The sequence below is a fragment of the Setaria italica genome, chromosome V, assembly GCF_000263155.2.
Source record: "Setaria italica strain Yugu1 chromosome V, Setaria_italica_v2.0, whole genome shotgun sequence".
NCBI lineage: Eukaryota > Viridiplantae > Streptophyta > Magnoliopsida > Poales > Poaceae > Setaria > Setaria italica.
In genome coordinates this window covers 46,028,741-46,042,272 of record NC_028454.1, presented here as the reverse complement: position 1 = coordinate 46,042,272, position 13,532 = coordinate 46,028,741, and the positions used below count along the sequence as shown (strand labels likewise).

Below are 13,532 nucleotides of genomic sequence, written 5' to 3'. Positions count from 1 at the left end.
CGCAATGGGCACAGGTTGAAAGGCCGCTTGCCTGTGCCAGAGACGAGCCGAGAGCGAGATTTCGTAGGATGCTGGTGGTGAGGCTGGCTGACATCTGGCGGTGCTTTACTGTTGCTGCTGGTACTAATCGACCTGGTCCCCGGCCGCATCCTGTTCCAAACGGCCGCGGCGATGCACGTACTGACGTGCGCATGCTTCCCGCGCCCCATCACGCTGCGTTTTCACTTGTGGATCCGGTTGCACCTTGTCGCGCGCAAAGCCATGCGCCGTATCGCTTGGGCGCCGCCGACCAGCACGGCGCAGTGAATTGCATGCATGCGAGCTGAATACCAACGTCTGGACATCGATCGCTGAGGCCGCTATGTGGGGATGCTCTCATCGAGGCTGTGGTGAGAGGCCGGAAGCACTACGCCACTTGGAAGAACGTGTCCGACGTGGTGGCGGCCTTGGAGCTTCTTCGCCGTCTCGTCTCCTCCACACTCAAGGCACTGCTCCCACAGAAGGACTGGGACACGTTGCTTACAGTGGAGTACGATGATGCAGAGGCAAGTGTTCTAATTGTCCAAATTTTGCAGTGTTGGTGCTCCAAAAAGTTTACTCTTGCTTTGATTCTATGCCACACAAGTTGCTCATTGAGATCCTGCGGCGCATTCTGATGCTGGTGGGCAGGGACGTCAAGTCCATGTTAGAGGATGCCAACTAGCAGGTTCACTAAGCTGTTGTCTCCTTAGCATGCGGGAAGCTCAGTTGCATCGAGGTTTTTTGCTTTTTCACGGTGTTTTTTTCTCTACAAAAGGGATGTTAAGGCTCGCATGCACAAACTGATCCTACCCACATCAATAGTATAGTCTTGCCAAGATGGAAATGAATCGAGCTACTCCAAGCAGGGCCTATCTATCTAGTAGTAGTAGTATCGTTTGGTCTGTTCCTTTGTCATGTCTAGTCTTATGATAGCATGTTAAAATATGCAATATATAATTGGAACATCCTAAAAGATTGTGGAGATCTCAAGAGACTAGCTTTGCTATATATAAGGATAAGATCATGGCAAGGTAAAAAGGTTCTAGACAATTTGAGAGAATGCATGAGTCATAGTTGCCATGCTTCATGGTGAAGTGTAGAATACTCTAGAACTAGATATTTAAGCATGGTAGAAATATAAGAAATTAGATAAGGATGATGAGGGTTCTAGAGTTAGGATATTTTGTATGGAATAGTGTGGAAGTTGCCACATGGCAACACCACAATGATCATGAGCACCTATGAATAGAGGTGCTCCCCTCCCTCCTAGCCATACCATGGCATAGAGTGACATGTGAGTCATAGGTGAAGAGATGATAATGTTGTCATGTAATGTAATAGTGTCATGGTAGGGTAGCCACATAAAGAGTGTAAGAGTGAGTGTTGTATCAAGTTGTGAGTAGGTGAATAAAATATTTGAATTTTCATGTTGAGAGTTAGTTTCCCGTATTGGTGTTATGTTCATTACTGCACTGCCCTTGGGATGTTAAATTATCTCTCGATGTATACCATCCTAGGCTCGTTTTTGTTTGGTTGTTTGAGTCGAACTACGGCTATCTGCATTCAGTTTACCTTGTGTTCTCTTATCAATTAGATCATCGGTCATCAAGCTATTGTCTCTGTCATCTAAACATCAAACCTATCACCTATCGGGACTATACGCAAGTCTCTGCATTATTTTCTTAAGTTTCTTAGCTCAATCAATTTCAATTCTGAATCATTTTAATTTGTTTCCATGGAACATATTTACTATGCTAGCCAGAACAAGTTGGTCTCCTCTACTCGGCGTGCGGGAAAAAGCGCTATCTATCTAGTAGTAGTAGGATTGTTTGGTCTGTTTCTTTGTCATATCTAGTCTTATGATATTATGACTACCAATAGTGGTTAGTTGAGTCGGATCTCTCATGTGCCATGACGCTCGTTACTACCTCAGTTTACTTAACTTCTGGCGGAATGTGGTACAACAAAATATGTACTCCCTAGTTAGTTAACTAAAGTGAAATGTGTATAGTTATGTCTATTGTAAAATGTACTTTAGATTTAACTTGTAGGTTTATTTATTTACAAAAGTATTTGTAGAAAAAATGAATAGTCAAACAAATGAAAAAAAGTCAACGGCATCATATATTTAATAACGGAGGAAGTACTTTTGATCCATGTCTCTGATTATCTTGGTTTGGCTTGTGCTACTTCGAGACGTCCTCTTATTACGACGGCATGACGGAGCAAATTAAAACCTTCAGTTTACACATATAAATGTGGAAACACAAAATTGATTACAAAATAAAATAAGGCGGCAGGTAACATAGTCTGAAGTTGAATACGTGAAGCTGGCTTGGACATCTAGATGAAACAAGCAAAACTACCTCTTATGTTTATGTTTCATAAAATTGACGCCACATTGAGGTTGCTTTTTCAACAGCGAAACCAGAATATTAAATTATTACAATAACAAATGGCCAAACTACATACGCAAGACTTCAAATACAATTCAAATATAGTTATTTTTTAAAAAAATCAGCAAACCATGGAGAAGATTGCAAATCACTCCCCTACGATGCTCGATCAGCTGAAAAATATACGATTGTGTATGTTACGTTCCATCACAGAGTATATCCATTACCACCTGTTGAACAGACGTACAGTGTATAGTTAGGCAAATTTTTCTAGAATTGCACAAGAGAAGTATATCATTATAATTATTATAAAGGCAAATTTAGAACAAGATTTTGACAAAGCAAGGAGACATACCGCATGTTTCCCAAATGATACAACAATCTATCATTTGGGAGTTGGTAAGAATTAGTTTTAACTCTACAGAGCGTGTACACCCGGACCCATCTCGGGGTGAGCGCAGCCAGTAGCTAGTCGACTGAACCACACCCTACCGAGCGAAGAACCTGGGAGTTATGATACCATCCTGCAACCGGGCTCGGACGCGATCCCCCGTAGTGGAACACCCTGGTACTGTGAAGCACTCCCACCGGGGCCAATCGGGGGCAAAAACAAATCAGGGGGCTATAGGTCAACACCTCTCCCCCTACAGTGATACTCCATCCTACAGCAAGTATGGTACCACACTTGTCAGTCTCGACCCAGGCCTAAACCCATAATTTGATGAGTGGCGTGCACGTTTAACATATTCCCGTGAAGCATGGCAACCCACTCGGTTTCAGACCGGGGCGAGCTCCTAATCTCCCACAAAAGCGATGCCACCACTTAGATCGCAACGGCACCCATAACAGGTATCACCACCAACTCATATGCTCCTCAACCATGTACTCACAACAAGTACCAAACAGGAAACGTCCGAGAATGAACCCTAAGCCCCCAATCCAAAGATTGGGTTGTGTAAAGCTCACCCCCGTCAAATATCCCAAAAACACCTTCTCCTGCCAGTTTTAACCCCACTCACGCCAAGAATCCTATTCACAATATCGCATATACATGCAAGCATTGCACATAGCATATATAAGCAAAATGGTAGTAGGTCACACAAGGATTCAAGGCATAAAAATAGACTATGCATGGTTCATCATCATAATATGAGGAAATAAAACGCTAGCATTCTATTAGCAATGCCTAATGGGTATTTAAATTGAATGGGCATGAACCTGAGTAGTCTTCCTCCTCGTAGTGGTCCTTGTACGGCTCCTGCTGCAGGTTCGGCTCCGTGTCTTCGGCAGCTCCTAATTGCGCAATTAACATAATTACTAGGGGTCTACTTGCAAAGAACATTCAAAAGAGATCCATAGAAGACCCAAACAAGAACAAGGACTAGTCTATCGTGTTCTTCATGATTTTAGAAAAAACTATGAAACAAGATGAATTAAATATGAATTTTTGAAGTTTAAATCAATTTCTAGATTTTTAAATAATTTGCAAAAATAGGAAAAATCACGTGCGTGACACGTGGCAACTCCAGAGCGTGCCACACGTCTTGTTGACGTCATCAATGGGCCTTGATGATGTTAGCATTGACCCGGTCGAAGGGTCAACGGTGAGTGGGTTCATGGCTGACGTGGCACTCTGCTAGCTATAGGGTAGCTATAGGTTAGCTTCAGGCCAGCTCTAGGCTAGTTGTTAGTCCTAGGTGGCAGCTATAGCTAGCTATACAGAGGGCTGAGTCAGCATACACGTGGAGGCTATAAGCCAACTTTAAGCTACTACAGGCTGCGTTAACGGTGATGTGGCAAGCTAGGTGGTGCGTGACGCGGCTGGCTAGTCCGATCCGATCTGCGGGATCCTCTGCGGCTCGTGTGGCGTCGCCTTCGTGTGGTCCTTTCTGTGGCTTCTCCCCTACGGGCTGGGACGCGATGCATGCTAGGCGTTCGATGAATGGCCGCAGTGGTAGCTTGCGGCGGCCCGGCTTGAGATGGTGCGGCCGTGGCTTGGGACGGCCTAAAGGCTCGGCCTTTCGACCCTAACGGCAGCAAGGCCTGCTCACGGGCCAAGGCCGAGCCTTGGCCGCGGCGGTGGAGCAGTGGCACACGGCAGTGAGGCGTGGCACCTGCAACAGATCACGGCTTGAGGGCTGGTTCACAGAGGTGGCACGGGACAACGGCAAAGCAGCGGTGCGCGGACTCGAGGTCTTGCCCCGGCCGCGGCGTGACGCGCGCGCCCGCGGGCGACGTCGCGCGTGCGTGCGCAGTGACCACTCCCGCGGCGCGCGTCCCCTCCCCCCCCTCCCCGGCGGCGGCGTGGCCTAGGCTACGGCTATGGCGACTACAGAAAGGTAACGGCGCGGGGACAGTAGCAGGGCTCACCGACGGCGTGAGGTGATGGCGGAGATGACGACGGTGGAGCGGAGATGGCGCGGCGTGGCGAGGCAGCGGGAAGCTCTAGGCGTGGCGTCTTCTTCCTGTTCGCGGTGCCCTCATCTTCCCCTCCTCCTTCTTCCTCTCCGCCGGTGCCCCCTCCCTCTCCCTTCTCTGAACCGGCGGCGGCGGCGTGGGGAGAAAACCCCAATCTCACGGCTAGGGCTTGGGGGCGGCTAGCGCAGGGGCTTTATAGGCGGCGGCTAGGGCATGGGGCGGCGTGGACGGCGGGGAATGTGTGAGGCGGCGTGGCGAGCATCGAAGCTTGCCACCGCAAAAGGCAGCAGTGGTGCGTAGCGGCGGTGGCAAGACGGAGCGATCACTATCCGCAGTCACGAGCAGCGTGCGTGCGGCAGGCAGAGGTGGAAGCGGGCCAGTGCTTCATGGGCCGCGTGCTGGGCTGGTGCACGGCGGAGGCGGGCTAGTGCGGAGCAGGCCGGCGGCCCGGTGGACCTCGCAAGCGGTTTGGGCCGGTTGAGAGGTTTCAGCCCAAGGCTGCCCAAGGCTGGTGGGGTAGGGTTAGAAGAGTTAGTTTTAATTCAAATTTGAATTTGGAATTCAAATTTGAATCCACTCAAATTAAAATCTAAATAAAATCCAAATGGCACACTAGCATTTATTCAACCTAAGTTTTCAAGTTTAATTCAAAATTATTCTAGGAATTGAGGTGAGATTAAATGAAGACTCTCTTATTGTTGGGAAAATTCATACCACCACAATAAAAATTTTAAATTTCACATTTGCACACACATTAACATCACGTAAAAATACAAGATGTTACAATGATGGATGCTCTTGCCAAGAGGCCATCAGTTAAGGTATGTCAGAGACTCAGATCAATCATTTCAGTTTCATCCGACAAATTCTGATATAGTAAGGTACTATATAGATTCATGGTATGTGCCGTTTATTCCATCGAACTGCATGCTTTGGAAGGTTGAGGTGCTCGCTGCTTATCAGGTCAGAATATCACTGTTTTGTTTTGACAGGCAATCTTTGTTGGGCACAACCACGGGCTGGACTCGTGCTGCCCGTATGAGAAAATGTGGCTTTGTTTTGCACGGCACACCGGTTATGGGGGCTACGGTAACTGGCCCAAAGGAGCGAGGATCATTCAGATAACAGAAAACCCATTCTCCACGGTGTCCTGGATACGGATGGAAAATGGGACAAAGCACAGTGATGTTACACTAAGCTCCTGAATTTGCCTAATTTCATGTGCAGAAGAGGTTTTCTTTTTTTAAAAAAAAAAGCACTAGAGGACTGAGGGGCTGTTTCTGTAAATTGCAAACTATGAACCCTGATTTTTCTAATAAAGTGATGTGGTGGTATTTTTATTTACCTGTAAAATTTTCGCATAATAAACTAGTTAATGGTTTGCTACAGTGGAGGATCACAACATTCGGTGTTTATATGCATTTCCAATAAAAAAGGAAAATAGGGCAGGGCCAGTACGCACTAATAAAAAAGCTTGATCCGGTTGAGAAGTATAACATCTGACTACATGTCTTATCTTTAAAATACCTACACAACTATTAGAATCCAATTCCATACAAGATTACATACATTACCTGAGATGGTTCTCTCCAGTGGGCTGGGGCGAAGGCGAAGGTATATTAATTACGAACATGGGTGCTGATGTACCCATAGAAAAAAATAAAATAATGATTATATTCAATTTTTCACCATACATCCCCAATGACTCAACTCCATGCACCCACAAAGATAAATGCAACCCCCTTTAATTTGTTCCGGCTGTGAGTGAATGTGTTAGTCTTCTTACTCACGTCTGAAAATGCAATCCATTGACACTAAGCACACAAATGAATATCCAATATTATAGAAATCAATTATACAAATGAATCCACAACGTTATATAAATCATCTTAAATGACATGTAATCACAATTCATGCATGTCTCCCAAAGTTGATCTAATGGACTAGTGGGGCTTGTGTGCCCCTCTCAAACCCCTGCTCACGAATGGTGTAAAAAGGAAAGTGGAAACTCATCTTCCCCAGCTACAAAGGTCAAATTGTTAACGTTGGAAACACCCCCCCCCCCCCACCGCACCCCACACCCTCCCATATGGTTGTAGAATTTGCAAAAAAAAAAAATCAACCAAATTGTAAAAGAAAATTAGCACTGTTGGTCCCCCTAACAAAGATAAAATAAAATGAGTTTCTTGCTCCGCCCTAAATAAGGCCATTGCTACAGGTTAGTATGCTCAATAGCTATGTAATGAAGCCCGATGGGCAAGCGCTATTTTAATAACAGTTTCTGAAAGAAAATATGTTTTGAAATTTCTTTTGAACGAAAAAAATATTTTGAACTTCTATACATAATTTTACTTCACAAGTTAGGAGAGTCACAAAAATAAATTAAAAACATACACATAAGAAACCTGAATAAGTTCCTGTGTAGATGATATACCTTACTGGAGGCCCAGGAAGACCAACACCACTATAAAAAAAATGCAGGCCACTCTCTATGCATACGTATATTAGTTTGCAAATATAAGCCGTTTAGGATACTCAGTCCCCATGTAACACTTTAGCTTGCAATTTTTCTAAGGTCGACGTTTATCATTTTAAATATAAACAATTATATATTATAAAAGTATTTTCATGATTCTAGTAACATCAACCGTGTGTTATCACTTGTCAATCTATGCAACTTTTAATGTTGATATAAGTCAAATTTAGGGGTGGATAAATCCTATCGGCATGTATTCCTATTGCAAAAATCCTAGCTTCGTTCCTGATTTTAAATAGAAAATATTTTACATTATGAAAGTATTTTCTATAATGAGTCTACTAATATCAACCATGTCTTGTCATTTGTCAAAGTGTCAAACTATGCTACTTTTTATATATTGATGAGTTATATTAATTAAAGAAGCTTTACAGCTAAAACGACCTACATTTCGAATTGGAATACAGCTCCAATCCCATTAGTATCTGGCCAATAAGTGATGTCTTTTATTTATCTTGAAATAATTAACTGGAGTGCTTGCCTTACATGAATGCACTTTGCATTTTACAGGCAGATTATTCATCAAATTCTAAGACATGTACCATTTTATATATAAACAATTATATATTATAAAAAGTATTTTTCGTAATGAGTCTAGTAACATCAACCGTGTGTTGTCATTTGTCAATCTATGCAACTTTGTATATTGATGAGTCAAATTTAGGGGTGGACAACGAGCTAAGTCAAATTAGACAAGCTTAGCCGACTAAAATTATTGAGTACAGATCCGATCGACCACCCCATTAGTATCTTGCAATATATAATTGATGCTTTTTATTCATCTTGAAACCATTATTTGAAGTGCTTGCCTTACATGGATGCACTTTGCATTTTACAGGCAGCTTATTCATCAAATTTTAAGTATCGCGGTGTGATGTGTGTAGTAGTATGTATTTTCTATACATATCTCATTATGATCTTGTTCCTGTAGCTGTAGTATCATCAATCCGTCCGTCCGTCGCTCAGAAATTGATGTCGTATACCGGCGATTTGTCCGGGTTGAACAAGCCGAAATGCTTCTCCGTCTCGGCTCCGGGCTTCTGGTCCTCGTTGAACATGGCGAAGATGTAGGTCTCGATTGCCCCGGGGCGCTTGGGCGTGCCCTGTCCGACATGGTTGATGAGGTTCTGGTTGTAGGTCCGCGCGTTGTCCGTGCTAGCCGCGTCGCCCCCCGCCGACGGCCAGCCGCTCTCGGACACGACGATGCCGACGCTCCCCGCCCCTGCGTTCTCGAGTGCGGAGTAGAAGGTGTCGACGAGCGCGTCGAAGAGGTTCTGGTAGGCGTTGCCGCCGTCCTGCACGACGGTGCCTGGGGAGGTGAAGAGCGCGTAGTTGATGTCGATCTGTGCCTGGTTCCCGACGTAGGAGAAGTAGGGGTAGACGTTGGCCAGGAGCGGCGCGCCGGTGCTCTGCAGGAACTGCGCGATGGGGCCCATGTGGCCCGCCGAGAAGCTGCCCTGCGACGGCGGGAACCCCTGCGTGACGCCGCTCTGCACGGCCGTGGACACCTTGATGCTGCCGAGGCCGGCGTTGTTGAGGGCGTCGTTGATGTTCCGCATGGCGGGGAGGATGTTGGCGGTGTCCCCGCCGGCGACCTCGTTGCCGACGGCGATGTAGCGGAAGGAGACGCCAGAGAAGGCCTGGACGTTGTCCCGGACCCAGCCGGCGGCGGCGTTGGGGTCGGAGGCGATGCTGCCGAGCTTGTCGTTGGGCACGTCCATGATGACGCCGATGTTGGAGCCGCTCAGCGCCTGGAGCGCGTTGCTGTCGGGGAAGTAGATGCGCATGAGGTTGATGCCCTTGGACTGGTAGAGCTGCACGACGTCGCCGGCCGACGGCAGGCCGTTGCCGTTCACGCCGTAGCACACGCCGATGGACTGCACGCCTGCCGTACGTTTTGCATGCATAAAAATATGTGGTCAGTAGATGGATTATTACAATGCGGTAGTACGTAATACATACATTGGGTATATATGGAAATTAAGATATCTCCATGCATGCATCACCATAGAGTATGTACCTGTAGGGATGGCTGCAAAGGTTCCCAGAAGCAATGCCAGTGCGAGCATGGAAGCGGCACCCTGCTTCGCCATCTTCGATCGCTGCTGCTTATCTGCAGCTACCTACGTGCAGGTATGAGAAGAGTAGTGTCTATAGCAGAGCAGGTAGCCAGCAGATGACTGAAACTGTTGCATGCACTGCACTGAACTTTTGCATGCAGTCCAGTGAGGCATGCGGGTCTATTTGTAGGGCAACTTCTTCCAAGCTGGCTCTGCCCGGTTCGGCACGCCACACGATACGGGGTCCATCATTTCCGATCATTTTTTTTTGCCCAATCTTCCACCGCTACGCAGACAAAGCCAGCGTAGTTGACCCATCGACGCGTTCCTTCATCTCCTCGACGCTGCTGGTTCACGGGCTCCAGCTAGGCAGCACAACTTGGCGAGCGAGTCCGAAGGGGGTGGTCGCGATCCCAGGCGGCCTAACAGGGAGGGCCGTATGCCCTCCGCCGATCGCGGCCGCTGCGTATGTACCACGAACGATTGTACAGATACAAAGTCGCGCGTTGGCCGGGCTCGTGGAATTCCAAGCCCAGCTGATATTCTGACCCAGAAGAAGAAGAGCGCACAATCCTGCCCCGTTTGACGGGGCTGAGACCTACCTGTTGCGTGTTCCTTCCTGTGTTGTTGTTCGTACGTGCTGCTGCCGTGCTGGTGGTGCTCCGCGTGCGGATCCTTTTTCCGTCCGGTGAGGAGAGGGAACGAACAACGCGGTCACCATCGATCGGTTTCAAGGGGCAAGTCGTCAACTCTGTTCAAGTGTTCAGATGTGGAAACAAGGTCCCCCGGTGGTGCAGAGAAGCTGCTACGTGCCTGCCTGCCTAAAAACCGAAAGAAACCGAAGAGTTTTTGACAACAACAATCTACGGCCGGATCAAGTCCTTGGCCTAATCCAAGATGACATCAATTTGTGCCGTCAAGCTTGCGGAAACCCTTGTTCGGAGAGGACCTCATTGTATCCTAACGTTGGTGGTTTCATCGTTGTGCTTTAGTGTTAGAGCGAGAACTGCTATTTCTGTAATCTACTATCATTTGTAATCTGAACTCTTTCCTTATTAAATGAAAGGCAGTGCTCCTGATGATTTTTTTTAAAAAAATGCGTCATTCGGCCCTCCCTCAAAAAAATAAAAATAAAGAACTTTCATCCGGCCGGTCCAAGAAAGAAGAGGCCCGTGAGCACGGCCGCGGCGGAGTCATATACCAGCCCGTGGGCTGCCAACGATCTGCCCATTACGTCAGGCGTCAGGTTCGGTGGTGTTTCCCCGTCGCTCTAATCACCAAATTATGCGACCAACCATTGCATGATTTATTATGCGACCATTTTTACAAGTAAATAGCTGCACAACACCATCCTTTTTTCAACCGTCGGGTCGAAGTTCAATGGCTGGATGTTCTTCTTCTACCTCCGTCCAGGAGTGCAGGTTGTCTTCTACCTCCGTCTTCCCCTTCTGCTGCAACCCAAGCCGCCGCCCCGCGTGCCCCCACCCTGCCGCGGCGCCGCGGAGCTCCGGCGAGAACCTAGCCCGCCTGCGGCAGCCGTCCTCCGACCCCGCCGCCGCCAACCACCATTGTCGTCGTCGCCCTCACCCAAACCCTGCCCACCGGCCGTCCCCCACCGCCCGGACCGGCGGCGCCATCGCCGCCGGCCTCACCGCCCCGCGCCCGCCACCTCCGCCGGGCTTTCCTGCCTCCCCATGTCTTCCTTCTAAGCCCGGCAATGGAGGAGCTCACCGGTGCCAACCCTCCAACCCCGAACCCCAGCCCTCTAACCCCGGACCCTAAATCTCGCCGGAGACCTCGCCGGAGATGGAGGAGATGAGAGGAGGAGGAAGAAGCCTTGGATGGGTCAGATAAGCAAGAAGAAAATTTCGGGTGTGAGGGGCAAAGAAAATGCTCCATTACCATTTAGCTTTCCCCAAATAAAAAGCTTCGGATGACGGATGGCGGCATGACAAGGATATCTGCATTCTTCATGATTCGGATCATTGTGGTTTGACAGAATGACAGGCAATACTCCAGGGTTCATCTAACAGGTAATGCTACATTCCGTGATCGCATATACTCTTGCAAATACATGTGTATAGGACTAAGTTTCAACGTACTACACTGCAGGTGTGTGACTATAACATGCGTGCTTCCCCAGTCAAACTGTAGCACTTGCAAGCATATTTCCACTCCAAGAGACGAGAGAGTCGATCGCCAGACTTAATCAGAACAGGGGAAGATCACATCAGCATCAGCTTTCCTGGGTCTTGTTATACTTGTCTTCTCGGCCTGTTCCTGGTGCGTGTTGCAGCAGCAGCTGCGCCAACAACAACGGGTTCCTTTTCCTCCACCGGGGCTTGCTCGTCATCCTCTCCCGCCTCATCATCCTCTTCATCATACTCTCTGTCGTCGTCTTCCTCTTCATCAGACGCCTCGTTCTCTTCCATTATCGCTTTGTTGATCTCCATCTGCGCATTCGTACAAATGTAAGCATTAATATTCTGCTCAGAGTTCACGCATGCGTCCTCCTGAATAATTTGACGACTCCGACTCCTTCTGTAAGTATCCCAACCAAGCAAGCAACCACAGGAAGAATTAGAAATCAATCACATGATACTATCATACCAGTAGAACTGTAGTAGCTCAAATTTACCTTTTTACAGTGTTTAACGAAACTGAGCCGAATTAATCTCACTTGGAATGTACTAATCGATGAGCATCTGCTACTGATGCTGTTTTAGTGGTAGGACGGAGCCACTGGGAGGACTACCGGAGCAGTCAAGAAGTATGGTTTCGTACCTCCCGCAGGAAGCGCTCGTCGAGGTCGTCGGCGACGCGGGCGGCGGTGACGAGGGTGCCGACGAAGAGGGAGAGCGGCAGCACGAAGGCCAGGATGAGCTGGTTGGTGCTCGGCGGCCCGCCGGCCCGCACGACCATGAGGCCACGCCGCCGCCCGCGACCTCCCACCGGCCGGGCGGTGACCCGAACAGGCTGGCCGGTATACGACGGTGACGTGCTCGCGCCGAGGCGCGCTGGCGACCAGAGAGCAGCAGCGACGAGGCCCCGCGCCATGGCCGGAGTGGGGCTCGTCCGCTACGGCGAGAGGTTTCGCGCAGCGCAGTGCCAGCGTTTGCCTTATCCGTTGCGTTGCTGTTGCCACCAGGCGCTTCCGTGTGTAGGAGAGAAAAGAGGATTGGATCTAACGAAAAGGCTTTTGATTTTAGGCCCATTTATCAAGAAAAAGCCCAAAAGCGTGTGCAAGTGTTCAGCCCAAATATCCTTTTGCTAGTGGCCCAAATATCCGAAATTAAATAAAAGCCCAGATCTTTATCTCTTCTGTATTACCCATGGGCCTAATCCAATTGGACTTTGTCTAAATTTCTTTACAACAAAAAGAAAATTGGCATGAAGCAACGAGTGAGGTGTGTGCATTCCACCACCTCCTGCCGGCGGTCGCGATCGGTCGTAGATTTTCTCCCCTGCAATGCAATGCAATCAACCTCCCGTGACCGGGAGTGATGAAAGGGTCCGTGACGTCGCGCGCGCCGCTAGCCGGGGCTTCCTTTTAATCAAATCCCCACTGGCCACTGGCTTTCGGCCGATCGCAGCACGTCGCTGCCCAAGTGGATGGGTCCGGTCGCGTATCGGCGTCGCAATTGGCTCGTGCGGCACCCCGCCCTCCCTTTCGCTTTCCCTGCGTTCCCTCGCGCCGCCGTCGCGTCACGTCAGGCTCCCACGTCACCGCATCGCACACCCTGACGTGCGCGTGTCGGGGGGGAGCTGTGGGTGCCGTACGAGGAATTCATTAGCCATCTAGCCCCCCAGAGCAAGACTGATCGAGTCATCGAGACTTAACCAAGAACTGGTGCCAACTGTTTCTTGCAGCTGAATTATTGGAAAAGGACGACGTCATCTCTGATCTTCTTCGGTTCTTCTCTGGTAACTTAGAGGGTGTTTGATACTAATTGAAAAATCAATTGTACATATGGAAGTTTGCGAGATGAATCTATTAAACCTAATTAGTTCATGATTTGATAATGTGATACTACAGTAAACATGTGCTAATCATAAATTAATTAGGCTTAATAAATTCATCTCGCGAATTAGCCTCCATCC

General features: G+C 48.3%; 2 protein-coding genes and 1 long non-coding RNA gene across 3 annotated transcripts; 1 reads left to right on the top strand and 2 right to left on the bottom strand.

Annotated features, from left to right (window-relative positions):
* The first annotated feature begins 5,609 nt into the window (after window positions 1-5,609).
* On the top strand, window positions 5,610-5,932 carry LOC111257218. Its single transcript, XR_002677615.1, has 2 exons — window positions 5,610-5,656; window positions 5,828-5,932. It is a non-coding gene; the product is annotated as an uncharacterized LOC111257218 (long non-coding RNA).
* A 2,182-nt stretch (window positions 5,933-8,114) lies between these two features.
* On the bottom strand, window positions 8,115-9,582 carry LOC105914451 (glucan endo-1,3-beta-glucosidase, acidic isoform). The gene is made up of 2 exons (XM_012846094.2): window positions 9,392-9,582; window positions 8,115-9,256 (listed from the first exon to the last, which is right to left on the bottom strand). Exons 1-2 carry the CDS (start codon window positions 9,462-9,464, stop codon window positions 8,334-8,336), a joined length of 996 nt encoding a protein of 331 aa, XP_012701548.1. The 5' UTR covers window positions 9,465-9,582; the 3' UTR covers window positions 8,115-8,333.
* A 1,794-nt stretch (window positions 9,583-11,376) lies between these two features.
* On the bottom strand, window positions 11,377-12,584 carry LOC101755035. Its single transcript, XM_004971162.4, has 2 exons — window positions 12,216-12,584; window positions 11,377-11,884 (listed from the first exon to the last, which is right to left on the bottom strand). Exons 1-2 carry the CDS (start codon window positions 12,486-12,488, stop codon window positions 11,687-11,689), a joined length of 471 nt encoding a protein of 156 aa, XP_004971219.1. The 5' UTR covers window positions 12,489-12,584; the 3' UTR covers window positions 11,377-11,686.
* Window positions 12,585-13,532: the final 948 nt, after the last annotated feature.

What these genes read in the sequence shown, in the direction of transcription:
- LOC105914451 (XM_012846094.2), bottom strand. Translation starts at nt 9,464, where the DNA reads ATGGCGAAGCAGGGTGCCGCTTCCATGCTCGCACTGGCATTGCTTCTG. An exon ending in CTTTGCAGCCATCCCTACAG is followed by an intron (nt 9,257 to 9,391) that starts GTACATACTCTA and finishes AACGTACGGCAG; the next exon opens with GCGTGCAGTCCATCGGCGTG.
- LOC101755035 (XM_004971162.4), bottom strand. Translation starts at nt 12,488, where the DNA reads ATGGCGCGGGGCCTCGTCGCTGCTGCTCTCTGGTCGCCAGCGCGCCTC. An exon ending in ACGAGCGCTTCCTGCGGGAG is followed by an intron (nt 11,885 to 12,215) that starts GTACGAAACCAT and finishes ACGAATGCGCAG; the next exon opens with ATGGAGATCAACAAAGCGAT.